The 14,722-nt window shown below is 42.1% G+C and overlaps 1 protein-coding gene across 4 annotated transcripts in view; it reads left to right on the forward strand.

Annotated features, from left to right (window-relative positions):
- The window catches only part of gabbr1a (gamma-aminobutyric acid (GABA) B receptor, 1a), a 74,821-nt gene extending 61,395 nt beyond the window's left edge, over window positions 1-13,426 (forward strand). For 2 of the 4 annotated variants that reach the window (XM_035629841.2, XM_047332545.1), the window contains exons 18-24: window positions 1,358-1,474; window positions 2,844-2,954; window positions 4,859-4,952; window positions 6,511-6,638; window positions 8,689-8,817; window positions 9,845-9,988; window positions 11,358-13,426. In XM_035629841.2, the coding sequence (XP_035485734.1) occupies window positions 1,358-1,474; window positions 2,844-2,954; window positions 4,859-4,952; window positions 6,511-6,638; window positions 8,689-8,817; window positions 9,845-9,988; window positions 11,358-11,642 (1,008 nt within the window). In that variant the 3' untranslated portion in view covers window positions 11,643-13,426. Of the gene's footprint in view, window positions 1-1,357; window positions 1,475-2,843; window positions 2,955-4,858; window positions 4,953-6,510; window positions 6,639-8,688; window positions 8,818-9,844; window positions 9,989-11,357 lie in introns of those variants that run through there. The other 2 variants (XM_035629844.2, XM_035629845.2) reach the window with 2 other exon arrangements.
- The last annotated feature ends 1,296 nt before the right edge of the window (window positions 13,427-14,722 follow it).

Below are 14,722 nucleotides of genomic sequence, written 5' to 3' on the forward strand. Positions count from 1 at the left end.
TTTATCTTTCTATCTATCTATCTTTCAATCTATCTATCTATCTATCTATCTATCATATATTTTTCCTCACACCCCTCTCCTCCTCTCTTCTTCCTCTCATTTTCACATCTTTCACTCCTCTCCTCTCTTCTCCTCACTGTCACATTTTGTGTGTGATTCTATATGTTCCTCTGTTCAGTTTTTCATCTCACTCCTCTCCCCTCTGCTCCATCTTGTCTCATACCGCTCACCCCCCCCCCCCCCCCCCCCCCCCCGACCCCCGTTTTTCTCAAATGACCATTACCCTCTTTCCTGCCCTCCTTTCTCTGTCATCTCACCCTCTCAACGTCTTTCTTCTTCTGTCCACTCTGTGTCTTGCTCCCTCCTCTTTTTCTCATCACCTCCCTCTCCTCTCCTCTCCTCTTCATGGATGTATTGGATGTGTGACTAAGTGAGAAATGGGAGCAATATGTTAATATATTTCTGGCTTAACGAAGAGGGTATTTTGTTTTTTTCTGTTTCTTAAAGGCGAGGGCTTGCTTTCCACTGGAGGACACATTTAAATCTCTTTCTTTTCTGTCCTTCCTCCCCTTTAGAGTTTCAGGTTAAATTTTTTTTTTTACTAAAATCACTCCAAAATGTTACTGTCTACCCACCACTGTCCAAACGAGAGGAACTCATGAAAAGACTGACATTATCATCTGAGTCACCTTCAACCATCACTCACTTACCTTAATGAGCTGCAAGTGATACATGATTTGTTACCTTCTTTGCCCTCGGTTTCGTCCTTCAGGCGTGTCTACAGCCTTAAAGGAAAACGTAAAAGTACTCCCACCTCCTCTTTATGGTTTTCGGATAAAGACAAATTTCATCTAATCTCTATATTAATTTATCAGTGATACTCTCTATAGAAATGCTTGAATGTAAAATCATTTTAAGAAAAGGCAACAGAACTGCTTATAATAAAGATGCAAATATGACACTATCTTATTGCTTTAAACATGATTTAAAGTGGGGCTACTGCATTAGCAATACAACAGCAGTTATTGACATTGATTAGCAACAAAAATCATTAATTAAAACCTATCTTATATTGTTACAACTGTGTTTTACTATATTTTCATTCATTTCCTGTGTAAACAACAGTCTACAGCCCACAGGAGGAGTTATACTGCTGCTTTACAAATACATTAATAAAAACAAATTATACTCATTTAGAGAGTTAGAGAGTTTAATGTGTATATGCTGCCTAAGTGCTAAAGGGACTTGGCTAAGAAAGTTTATCAACAGGCCCACACCCTCAATTCTGAAACCCAATCTACACATCTGAATAAAAACTCCTCTTATCCTCCACTGTCTCTCCTCTCCTCCCCTTCAGTTCCGCCTGTGGCTCCTCGGCCTCGGCTTCAGCCTGGCCTACGGCAGCATGTTCACCAAGATCTGGTGGGTCCACACCCTCTTCACAAAGAAGGACGAAAAGAAGGAGAAGAAGAAGGTAAGGAGGGCGATTTGGAAGGAGAGAGTAACGGAGGGATAATCCTCTCAGCAGTCTCAGGAGGGTAGAGAAGGAATGGGAGAGGAGGGCCAGACCGTGCAGCGTGTGTGGCACTGGCTGATAAAAAAAAAAAAGTTAGAGACTTCAAAGTTCCTAGTAACATAAGCTTCTAGGAGGCCAGCTCGGCAACATGAAATATGGCAGGGGGGTTGAAGCGAGAGTGTGCAGGGATAAGGGTTTCAGACACACACCGACATAGGAACTGTGCATTTTCCTACACATGCAAAGCACAGATTTCGAACACACATAACCGGGCCCCAGATGTCAACGCCATCGGCTTGGTTTGGGCGCTGCTGTGTTTTAAGAGTGGCTATGTGTGTATTTATGTATGTGCGCCTCCTCTTGAAGACAGTGTTTCCTGGAGCCAGTAAGATACTGCCAGTCTGCGATGTGTTGTGGGAATTTCTAAGGCCTAATCAGAAGAGTGAGAGATTAAGCAATTTTTGGAACATTTATGAATATAGATGATTATTAAAGTTTATTTTGTAGAAACCCAACCTTCGGGGCGGGGGGGGGGGGGGGGGGGGGGGGGGGGTGTTATTATTGGATCCAAGGCACAATGAATCAGGTTGCCTTTCAACTCTCTTCATGTCCACATAAGGGCAATTTGCCAGAAAGCTCTGTAAAGAGTATTTAAAGTAACTTTCACACATCGAAGGGGGTAACGAGCCCTACTCAAATCCTTTTTCATGCAACTCAAGTGAGAAGGAGCCCAAGACTGTGTGACATGTTCTCGTCTTCATTTTATTTTTTGTTATATTCAATGCACACTTGAATGGCCGTCACTATGTTGTAGAAGCCGGGTGTAAGCCAGCGTGGTCGAATAAAAAAAAGATGTGTGGAAAGACAGAAGGGTAGCAGGGGGAAAGCTAATTTTTGTTGCTTGTTTTCTGTTACGGGTGAATGGCTTCCATTATAGCTTAAGTCAAGAATAATGGCGTTGATATCAGTTGCTTTGGAAACTGTCCACACAAAAGCAGTGTCATCTCAGTTTGTATAAATGATGCTTTCACGTGCAGCATGAATGTAGCTACTGCAGTCCTCTGTGTGTCGCTTGCAGACACACACACGCTTACCCCTGCTGCTCCCAAAATATACTTGTACACACACACACGCAGACACTGCAGATGAGACACATTCAGAAAGACAATGCGTGCCCAGTCATCCAGAAATCACAAGGACGCCTGTCGTATTATTTGTCCTGGTTGTTTGTCTTTGTTTGCCGACTGGCTCGTGGTGCCCTTGGATAGTGATAACGGTTGTGTACGTGTGTTTTTCTGTGCGTGTGTCTTTGCCCAAACTCACACAGCAACACTTGGAGCCATGGAAACTCTACGCAACAGTTGGAGTGCTGCTGGCTATCGACTTCCTGTCACTCATGATTTGGCAGATTGTGGATCCTCTGCACATTACGGTCGAGGTACGAGTACGAAAGAATGATGGGATAATTTGTGTGTCATCACCCATTTGCACCGAGGATGCAGCCGCTGTCATCAGTCAGCAACAGAGTAATGAGACACAGGACCTCATCTGTAGAAATGTTCCTTCATTTTGATTCATCTTACACTCAAAGAGCACCATCTAAAACAAGAATAAATATCATGCATTTCACAAGGCACAGATGAACAGAAAGACTATAACAGTGACATTTATGGCTTGAAGAAATATATTTATTTCCTGGTAATGTTTGATTGAGCTGTGAGCACCGTTTAGGGTGCCCTGTGGCATTCATGTAATATATAAACATTGTCTTTAGTTAAACATTCATAAAACAGCCAAACAAACACGTTAAATGAACTTCCTGCGTAATGTAACCCTTCAAACAGTACATTAAAACTGTGCGTTTGACTTAATTAAACCTGCATGAATCAATAATTCAAGTATTAAGATTCAATTCAAAGAATCTAGACTGACCTCATAAGTCGTCACAAAACAGAGCTCCAAATAAATGTTTGTGTTGCTCAGCCTCTTATGGACTTGTTCTGCTGTACTGCAGTGGCCAACATTTGATTAATGCAGCTTTAAGATGGTGTAATTTCTGTCGTAATAGGGTGAGGGATCATAGGCTTTTACAGGAGACATTTTAACAGGTGAGTAGGAAACATACAAGTGCAGATAATGAAATTAATTAATTCCTTTTAGCTGCTTTGGACTCTGGCTCCTGGTATTGTTTATGCTGGCTCTCTGCCACACTGTCATGACTTATTGGCACACTAATAAGTGTGATATCAGCGTGTGTCTGATATCACACGCTTTTTCACTCAGTGATATTGATGTTTGTACACTTGTGCTTTAAATTATATTAGTTCAAATGTCTGCTGTGGAAAAAGGCCTATATTCCAAACCATAAACCAAATAAAATATCAGTTGAGGTAATTTTTTATAAAAGTTTGTTATAAATCCTTTGGTGGGAGTTTTTTTTTTGCATCAAGATAAAATCTCAATTGTTTTTCAAAAGTGAAATTCTTCCCCCCCACAATTTTGAAGTCTTCTTTTCATGGGCTCTTTAATCATCTGAAGAATTGGACTGTCTGATATCACACGCTTTTTCACTCAGTGATAATTCTCTTTATAGTAGACAATCAATATTTACCTCTAGAGAGCAATGAAATGGGATGAATTATCGTCAATTTGTGTTATCACTGGCCGCCATAGTGTTGCGCTTTTATATAGAGACACATTGGGCTGTTGGTATGTTAACAGAACTTAGTATCCATGTCATGGACCTACCACTGTCCACTGTGAGAATTTCTGTGGGAATTAAATGTAACGCATAAATTTCACATTTTCAGAGTTATTTAATTTGCGTTGTTTATGTCAGTTGTCAGACCTCTTCTTCATGTACTGTTGCAGTGTTACCTTTCACAGTATGCCAGCGCCACCATCAGACAATACCATTACGAATGTTGCTCCCCAGCGCTCCCAGGGGTCAAAAACTCCTCAGGGTGACCCTTTAATATGTGGGGGGGAAAAATTCCGCAATGCTTCACATTCTTTAAAAGCGACTCTTATTCAGCCTCTGTATGAAGTAGAGCTAGATGCCAACAGCCAAACCTTGTCCAGACATTTCAAAATATTTCATATTTAATGGCTATATGATACTCTTAATTTAGCCATCTATATCTGTCTTGTCAGAGGGACCCATTTACCCGATTGGATCGATGCTTGTGCTTACTATGCATTTTTGCCTCCTTCCTCCAATGTGCCACTGTCTCATCCTTTCTTATTATCTCCTCCACTCCCCCCCCCCCCCCCCCCCGTTTCCCTCTATGTCTTTTATCCTCCCATTCCTCTTCCCTCTACCTCCATCTGCCATGTGAGTAGAAGTTCACTAAGGAGGCCCCTAAAGAAGATTTGGATGTCCTGATTCAGCCCTTGTTGGAGCACTGCAGCTCAGAGAAGATGAACACATGGCTCGGTATCCATCCTTTCTTCTTTTTTCTTCTTCATTTCTCAATCTGTCACTCTATCACTCTTTGCCCTGCTCTGGTTTTGGATATCTTTGTCACACATGGCCATGTGTACACATATGCGTACACACGCACATCCCTGCCATTCACTCTGAATTAAACAACCTTCCTCAGCCCCCGCCGCCCCCCCCCCCCTTACGTTTGATTCCTCTCTTTTTCTGTGCTCCCGCTTTCCTCTCTCTCTCTCTCTGCTTCTCTTTTTTTGTCGGCCCACACAGTCGTCGTCGTCCCCCCCCCCCCCCTCTCTGGCAGCATGGCAGCCCTTATGAAAGTATAATGGTGCTGAAATTCAAATAATGTGGGTCACTAACTGGACCATTGCCCCATAGCATTTCCTTTCTCAGAGAGGGAAAGATGGTGCCTTAATATCAGGCTGTATAAGGAAACAATGGACAGTCCGAAGAAGTGTCAAACTTTCTCTGTCATGCAGTTTCTCTTTTCTTCCTCACTTCTGTCACTTTTCTCTTTCTACATATTCAACCTTTTGTACGTTTTGTATCTATATTTATGATTTTCTTTACCTCTGCATAACCCAGTCATCCTCCGTCAATGGCAGCACTCAGTGACTTCCCAATGTCACGGTTGTCTAACAATTGTGGCAGGTGATAGCCATGTTTAACCCGTGTAAAAGAATAACGCAAGGGATTTATGTAGCACTTCACCTCCATTAGGTCGAGGTTCTTGCAAGAGACAAACTAAAAGTGACATGAGCAAGTGTGTTAGCCTGCTTACATTTTCTAAGCAGCATTGCACACAGAATGCAATTGTGAATTGTTTTGTGGGTTGTATGGGCCAAATGCTAAAATCAGCATGCTAGCATGCTTAGGCTACTAATACCAACATGCTGATGTTGAGCACATACGTAGCCTATAGCACATAGCAAAACACATACACTCGTTTAGTGTGTTAACATGCTACCATTTTCCCCCAAAAAATTAACACAAATTACAGTTGTTGCAAGTAGCATGCTAACAACTAATGTGAAAATGCTAATGCTGTTTAATGTGTTAGCATGCTAACGTTTCTCTAAGCAGCTCTAAAGTAGGCTACAGCTGCGGCCATCTCTGCGTGTCATGGACAAATTGAAAAAATTTGACCTTATGACACAAAGAGCTAATGAAATCACCTAAGTTTTTATAGTTCTCCTCGAGGGGGACATTGGTACCACATGGTGGCAATCCACCCTTGTTAAAACTACTAAAGTAAGCCTCACAGTGGTACTGGAGGAAAAGCGAGGGGATCACCAACGTCATTGAGATGAATTGTCTGGGAGCCACGGATGTCTGTACCAATGGTTTCATGGCAATGCCCAATATTGTTGAGATATTTCAGTCTGGAGTCGACACCCTGTTCAGAAGCACACCAAAGACATCCTTGCTTTCCACAGTTAGGCCACCCATAAATTGCTGCCTGGATTGCATTACACCTCTTGTCCCATATCTGCTCAGTCACTCACTATTTTATTTGTTTCTTCTTATTGTTTTCTCCTTTCTCTTTTTTTTGTAGGTGTGGTTTATGGCTACAAGGGTCTGCTGCTGCTCCTGGGCATATTCCTGGCTTACGAGACCAAGTCTGTCTCCACAGAAAAGATCAATGATCATCGGGCGGTGGGGATGGCTATTTACAACGTTGCTGTGAGTCCAAAAAAAACAAACGACACCATCATGGCCCCGAACCCGGGTTTCTGGGTGTTGCCGTCTGCAGACTGCAAAGGACAGTCTCTAGCACGCTGAATTACATTTAAGTGGCAATAAGTACGATTTTTATTGCAGCATAAAGCACAAAAGGACCATAATATATCTGTTGGGGTCAATCAATGCCAGTGCCTCCATGATTACTGTGTCCTGTGCTGAGATTTCTGGGCTCAGTAAGACATTTCCCTCATATTAGAACAAATAACAGGCAACTGACCAGCATTTCGAGACAACTGCAAATGCTTAAAAGCTCAAATAGTTCACAGATAACAGATAACTTAATGCTCCTTTTAATGCCTCTGCCATGTATTTTTCATATTTGAGTAGATAACGGCCTTAGGTTCCTCACATTCACCATTTTGCGTCAATCTTCAAAAATCCTATAAGAAGTCGGTTGAGGGCGCAGCAGAATATAAATGAAAACCTTCCCTCTCAAAAAAAACGTTGGGACATGCTGAACATCGATTGATGATCTAGTATTAAATACTCAGAAGTACATGCTGGTATAATGATTGGCTGGAACACTACGAGACACAGAAAGAGGCTCATGTATGAAATTTTCAAGTTTTTCACAAGTGCGTATTGAGATTAAATTCTCTAAAAGGCAGATCTCTGGATGCATTTCTGTCCAAATTATAATACTGCCAGTGCAAACTGCTGCCTTTATGAGTCATAAATGTTGACGCTTATGGTGCCTGTGGTGCTCTAGTAGTAAAAGTCGTATCTTAGGTCTCTTTTGTAACACAGTGGGATGTCCTGGTGGAATAAATGTTAACTAAAATCAATAAAACACGAAAGGTTGCATCACAAACTTTTAGAGCTTTCCTTAGGTCTGTAGCAAGAGCACACAGTCCCTGAGCTTGAGTGCTGACCATGTATATTGCAAGACATCTGTGTACAGTGTGGGTTATGCATCATCTTTGTTTGTGGATGGAAAAGACGGCACACACAGAGCTTTGTATGGAGCTATTACCAAGTCCTATAGTGGGGAAAGGTTAAAAAATGTACCTCTTTGGGCACTAAAGTACAGTGGCAAATGCAGCCATCGGTCATAAACATTTTTCAGTGGCTGTTAATAGCAAATGAATCACCTTAAACAGAGGCACCTTGGATGTACTTTACACCAAAATAGCTGCCATTATGTTCACTTTTGGCACTTTAGACAAATGCTCGCTGCCATTTCCTGACACTCCTGACACAGGGAAACTTTGAAATTGATGTAAAATGACTGTGGTTTCTGTCACTTTAACCGCCAGAGGAGTTTTTCTGTTTTGATCAAAAGCAGGGAAACATTTTTTTCCTTTCAGTTTTTTTTTTTTAACTGCATTTCTTTCAGAATTTCCTGTCCTTGCTCAGATTCCCAAAAATGAATAACGGGGGAAGCGTCCTAATGAGCATTTGAACACTTATCTGCTTATTCTTTGTGGATACGTAATTAATAAATGGTTTGATCTAGCCTCCCCCATCAAGGAGAGAATTTATCATTGATCTATCATTCATGGTTATTTATGACAGCATTAAAAGCAGCTTGCATGCTCATTTCATCACATGGTTCCATAATGTGAGACAAGTCTAATGTTATTTTTTTCATGTTATGTTATACTCATTTTTGTTTTATGATGATGTCAATAGTTAATGGTGTCTGTAAAGGGACCTCCTTCCTTTTTGCTAAGCTGTGAGCTTCAGGCCCTGATGAGATGACAATGTGGTGATTGTCAGCGCGCTGTTGCCGCTTCAGTCATGACTTTTTAATGCTGTTTTCACATGGGAGTCCTCCCCGGAATGATAAACAGATGCCTAATGCTTTTATGGATGGGATTTTCCACCGCTCTCGTTCGCTCACTCTCCAACTCTTTTTTTTACTCTCTGCATTGTCTCGTAGAACACCCCTCTGCCTCCTTATTTCTCTTTGCTTAAAACCTCACCTTTACCTTTTTCCCGTTCCTTTGATACAACCTCTCTCTGTCTCGGTTTCTTCCTCTTCCTGCAGGTATTGTGCCTGATCACGGCTCCGGTGACTATGATACTGTCTTCGCAGCAGGACGCCTCCTTTGCCTTTGCCTCTCTGGCTATAGTCTTCTCTGCCTACATCACTCTGGTGGTGCTTTTTGTACCCAAGGTACTATGACTCATGACTGATACCTTTTAGGAACTGCTGCACACTCTGACAGTTATGCTCCAAAAGTGAGACGTGCCCGTCTCGGTTGTTTTTAGTCCAGCCTTCACTGCACGGTGCATGAAAATGGCAAACTTGTGGAAGTTCTCAATGTTAAATCCGGTGGCTCTGCATTTTCAAAACCATATAAACCCACTAGGAGTGCAGTGCAACATTGAATTTGCTGTGAAACTAAATAAGTAGGCAGCTAGAACAATCAAATCTCTCAAATGTTTAAGATTTTGGCTTTAAATCTATGAAATTTCAATTTAGATAATTAATCTAGTTTTTTCATTTGTTCAAATTTGTTTGGAAAGAAAATCCTCTGGCACAAACAATACAGAGATGTACAACATCTCTGTATTTCACTTTTATCAATATTATACTCGTAAATCCCTTTATCAATGTGTGGGCTAAGTGCTGTTTGATATATTTGATATGCTGTCGTGTTCCAACATTTGTATGTCCTACAGGGAGGGTTTTTTATGAGTTTAATTTCTACTCTTTTATTCAACTGGAAAGCACTTTGTGCCTAAGCTTTAAAAGTGCTATGTAAATCAAATGTATTATTATAACAAATTTTTTTTTACATGTCTGTCAGCAGCTGTTATGATTTGTTTGAGGAGCTGTACAATGCACATGGGCACCGCTGCAGACAGAGGAAAGGGTGCCACCTACAGAAACTCAAATTCTTTAAAAAAAACATCACAGTATCGTCACCACTGTTTGATTTTCAGGCTATTTCTGGGAGCGCAGTGCAGAGACAGTAAAGCGGTGAGGGCTTATTACTTAAGATGACGCTAAAAAAGATTAAATAAAAGCAAAGACACTTGAGATTCACTTCAGTGATGAACACAAGCCTCCAGAAGAGGGTGGGAAATTTGCCTAAATGGGGCTGCAAATATTGAAAAAGTGTTCTCATTAGGTGTTGGGTTATTTCTCAGGACTGACTTTTGCTCTTTATTGACGTCCCGCTCCGGTGGCGGTACAGATGCGGCGTCTCATCACCCGCGGCGAGTGGCAGTCGGAGCAACAGGACACCCTGAAGACCGGCTCGTCGACCAACAACAACGACGAGGAGAAATCCAGGCAGCTGGAGCGAGAGAACAGGGAGCTGCAAAAGATCATCCAGGAGGTGAAGACATTATACAGACACATACACATTATAATAATTATTAAACATGTACATCCAAATACCAGACGTTCACTGTGAATTTCCATATTATCAACATTTTGTCTTTGAGACAGACACTGTGTTATACATATATGCATGGACATATAAATAATACACATTCATGTGATGTTTTCATATGCAGATAATAGATATGCTCTATTGCTGATTTTTATGAAGAAATGGAGAATAATAGTAACACAATATTGTGACATACAATCTGATCATGTTTCCTTTGCAATGACTATGACTTTATTTATTGCATGAAATGTCATGAAAACACGTGATAAGACGTGATGACCCCTTAAGATTAAATTACACAAACATGTTTATTTAAGACCACATTATTAAGTATTAATAAATATTTGCCTTTTTGCCATCTTTTTTTTTATCAAGGGTTAATATTTTACACAACGGAAAGCATATATCACGTGAGGTATGTTCAGGGCTAAAACACAAGTTTATGGTACTCCCTCTGTTTTGGACTCAGCCAAGCTGACAGCTGACTGGTCTGTAAACGAGCCATTCACAGCCCGGGCGTCAAGTGACGTAAGTTCACTCCTGCTACTGGGGCAACCACGCCCCCAAACTGAGCAGCACCTCCCCCCTTGAAGTGCGGAAAAACAGATCGTGTCTACGGCATAATTTTCTCCCCGCAAGCGAATGACGACCGCGGGCATGGCCAAAAGATATAATAATGTTTGCTCTGTTGTTGGATGTACAGACCAACATAACGCCGGACTGGCAATCCATCTCTTTTTGACAGACGGAGCCTTTCCAACTGTCCGAGGCAAAGCCCCGGAGGGGGCAAATGTACGTTTTCAAGAACGCATGTGCTCTAGGGCTGGGCGATATGGCTGAAAACTGTATCACGATATAAGTGTTCCGGCCGGAGTAGCTAGGCTCGCGGCTGGCCGGGTCTCTACGTCCCCGGGTCTCTACGTCGTGTATGTGCCTTGTCACGTGCGACTGTTGTCATGGCAGCGCAACGCCGTAGTTGCGCAGCAGACCCGGGAGGAGCGAGGCGGAGCGAAGCAGGGCTTTGCTTTGCGGTACACGAAGAAAGGGGGGTGAGATGAGAGCAGGAAAGCGCTGGACTCGACCATAGTCTCACAGGGCTGTTTATGCAGAAAGAGGAGGTGCTGTGTGGCTTGATCCTTGAGGTGTTTTGACATGGAATGGCAAAGACATGTAGTGCACACACCTGAAAACCAATGTAACTTGTGTAAAAGGGGGCATAATATGGGCCCTTTAAAACCCTCCAAAAGCACTTAGCTTTAATATCTCATTCCAGTGTTTGCGACTAAATACTTTCCCTTCATCGTGTTTCCAGAAAGAAGAGAGGGTATCCGCACTCCGCAACCAGCTGGCTGAGCGTCAGGCTCTACGTAACCGCCGCCGACCCTCCACCGGCCAGAACCAGAACCACAACGCCCCGCCGCCCTCGTCCCAGCCGGATCCCAAGTCTCTGCTTCCCCCGCCCGGCTACCCCAACCCCACCACGGACAATCACTCCCTCCCGCCCTCCTTCTCCAACTCCTCCAACCTCTACCCGGCAGACAGCAAGATGAGCCGCAACCACTGTCACAACAGCCAGATCCCACTGCTGTATAAATAGGCGAGGCACGGGACGGGTACGGGGACGGGGTGGGTGTGGGTCAGTCACACAGTGCACACAGGGGACACAAAACACAAGGAGACACTGTGACTTTCACTTGTTTTGGCGGTGAGCACAGCGGTGTTTAACACTAAAATACACCTCGGAAGAATAAATATGTACAAACGTGTGCTTTACAGTTCGGGGGAGAGTCACGCAGGTAACACCCGTCCTAACCGTTTTGATCTCACTGTGTTCAACTCAGCAACAAGGCACTTGTGACTGGTCGCCGCGGTGACAGGCACATCTCCAGACTAGCAGTACTCGCGGTGAATGGATAGATCTCTTCATCGTTACACTCCCTCATTCGTTATCTCTGCTAGGTTGTTGAGACACTGCGCTGAGGATCTTGAAAAAGTTTGTGTATGTGTCTTTGCGATATCGTCTCCATCCTTTGTCTTTTTCGAGTTTGTGGACTAGATAAGCACATACAGTACAGTAGTGGTTTATATTGTTCTTCAATATCTGTTCCGTCATTGGAGTTGTCGTTCAATAATTTGTTTACTTTTCCGGAGAATTGTGAAAACTGAAATTTACAAAGGACAAAGCAATGTGCTTTTTTTTTTTTTTTGCACGATGTTTCCTCTGAAGGACGTCTGTGCGGAAAACTGGTGTCCCTGAGAAGTGATAATGTTCATTATTAAATAGCCATACTTTAGAAGGGCCAAGGAGCTTGGCATGTTTAATTGTCTGATGTCTGGATGGTGCGTTCATGTACAGCGTTGCATCATCAACTTCCTTCGCTGACCTACAGACCTGTTTTAAAGGAGATTTTTGCCATTTGGAATAATATTTGTATCTCTTTAGCAGTAAAATACAGAAGTGGCCATCAAATAATTCCCGCACCCTCCATCTAAAATATCATGTAGATTTCACTGGCCTTCTGCTGCAGCCACAGTCACTGCAGCGGATTCATATATTGTGTTGGTCATAACTGAGATTGATATTTTGAAGAAGAAAAAAATCCCAAACTATGAAACTCAACTTGGCAAAAGAACAGTTTGTGCTTTCTGCCTCCTGAACATAAAAAGCCAATTTATATTTGTACAGCGGCAGCAGTGTGGTGAGATGTGGGGCGTCTACGATGGCTAGTTCTGTAGATATTCAGAGAAAGCACAGTTTTTATGTGAATTTGTTACATTTTTTAGTTAAAAAAAGGATGTTTTATGTTTCCCATAACAGACAATCTGGATGGATGCTCTTTTTTTCTACTTTCCTTTCTCAGTTTGCCTTTGAAAAACTGTAAATGTATCAAAGTGGGATATAAGTAATGTGACATACAGTATATACGGTGTGGATGTACTATTTCATTCAACTAGCTATTTCCAGATTTTATAAAGCAATGATACCTGAACAGCTCTATCGGCGGGTAAAAACAATACTTTGTCAAAGGATTATAAAATATAAAATATATTTTTCAGTGTGCACTTTAAACTGAACAAACTACGGTTATTTCACTTAATGTTGCTGTCATTCTAATTTTTAGCTCAGGGTATGGAGAGGGATGGTCATAAATGAATGAAATAGGCTGTAGTTATTAACTGTGCAGTTCCTGGGTCAGATAGTGTAACATATGAATGCAGAAATGAACAAGGAAATGTTCTATTATCTTGCACATATATGAAAATATACATGGATTTTGGGATATTTGTATTCACTATATCGAAGATCTTAAATGTTAATATATTTCAGAGTATGTGTATGCGAATATATGGATACCCTAAATAAAGTAATCGTTTTTTTCACATGGCATTTTTGCGCTTCAGGTTTTGCAGCAGCTAAAATTTCGAAATTCCATTCTATTCTATTCCAAACTCTTAACAGGTTCTTCCTTTGGTCTTACCCCACCCCTCCACAAAACTTCACGGAAATTGGTTGAGTATTTTTTGAGTAATCCTGCAGATAGACAAATAAACTGAAATGAAAACTTGACCTTCTTTGTGGAAAACACTGACACGGAAATTATCTAAAAGTTAAAAATGTATAAACGAAACCACAATTTCAAATTCAAATCTAGTAGCATTTTATCATTTTGGCAATGTTATTTGTCAAAAAGCTTCCGAATAACTACAACTACATCCTGTGGATCACGCAGCCGAGCTTGTTTTGTTGGTTGTTTTTTTTTTTCATTTTTACATCATCCACTAGATGTCACCAGTTATTTATTGCTTTCCTGACTCACTCAGTTAACTCTGTCAGGCTGAATATATTCGGCGAAACTTGATAGATTTCCCCAGGTTGACCCATGAGAGTCAAAGAGAAGAGAAAAGATCATTAGATGAAAGTGGGAAGTGGTTCTCAGCACAGTATCGGTTGCTGAGGCCGGTGGGAACGTCGTTACCGAGACAATAAGCGGAAGTTTGTAGCTAAATGAAACAAAAGTTGACAAATTGCTCCCGAGTCAATTTGATATTTTGTAAGATATGATTTTTCAGATGATGTGAATGTCACAAAACCAGTTGTGCTGCAGTCCCATGGCCCCACAAACACACACACACACACACACATACATTGTATGCAATCACAAACTCACACTCACTCGCATGTCATGTCTCTTTCCAGCTGACTGACGATGAAGTATGTAGTATTACAGGGAAAGTGGTCAGTGGTGTGGAGGAGGGAGGTTGTAGGGTGCGTGTGTGTGTGTGTGTGTGTGTGTGTGTGTGTGGTTGTGCAAGGGTGGGGTGGGGGTGTAAGCGGGGAAAACCCGCTCTGGGCTGAGGCTTCTGTGTGCCTCCACCTGACACAGCGAGACTCCGAGAAAGTAAGAAAAAAGGAGGAAATTCCCCTTTGTCTTGTCTGATCTAACAAAGGAAGTATTTGCTGGCAGTGGAGGAATTTCACAACAGCTTTTGCCAAATAGAAGACAAAATCAGCCATGGGTGTGTGTTTGTGTATGTGTGTGAGTGTGAGTGGGCGTGTGTGTGTGTGTGTGTGTGTGTGTGTGTTTGAGAGAGAGAGAGAGGGCGACAGTGCTGCTGCCCTGGCTGGCTTGAGCTGTTTGCCAACTCAGCTTCAATTTTTTTCCTTGCTATTTCAGC

The sequence above is a fragment of the Scophthalmus maximus genome, chromosome 1 (genome assembly GCF_022379125.1).
Source record: "Scophthalmus maximus strain ysfricsl-2021 chromosome 1, ASM2237912v1, whole genome shotgun sequence".
NCBI classification, from domain to species: Eukaryota; Metazoa; Chordata; class Actinopteri; order Pleuronectiformes; family Scophthalmidae; genus Scophthalmus; species Scophthalmus maximus.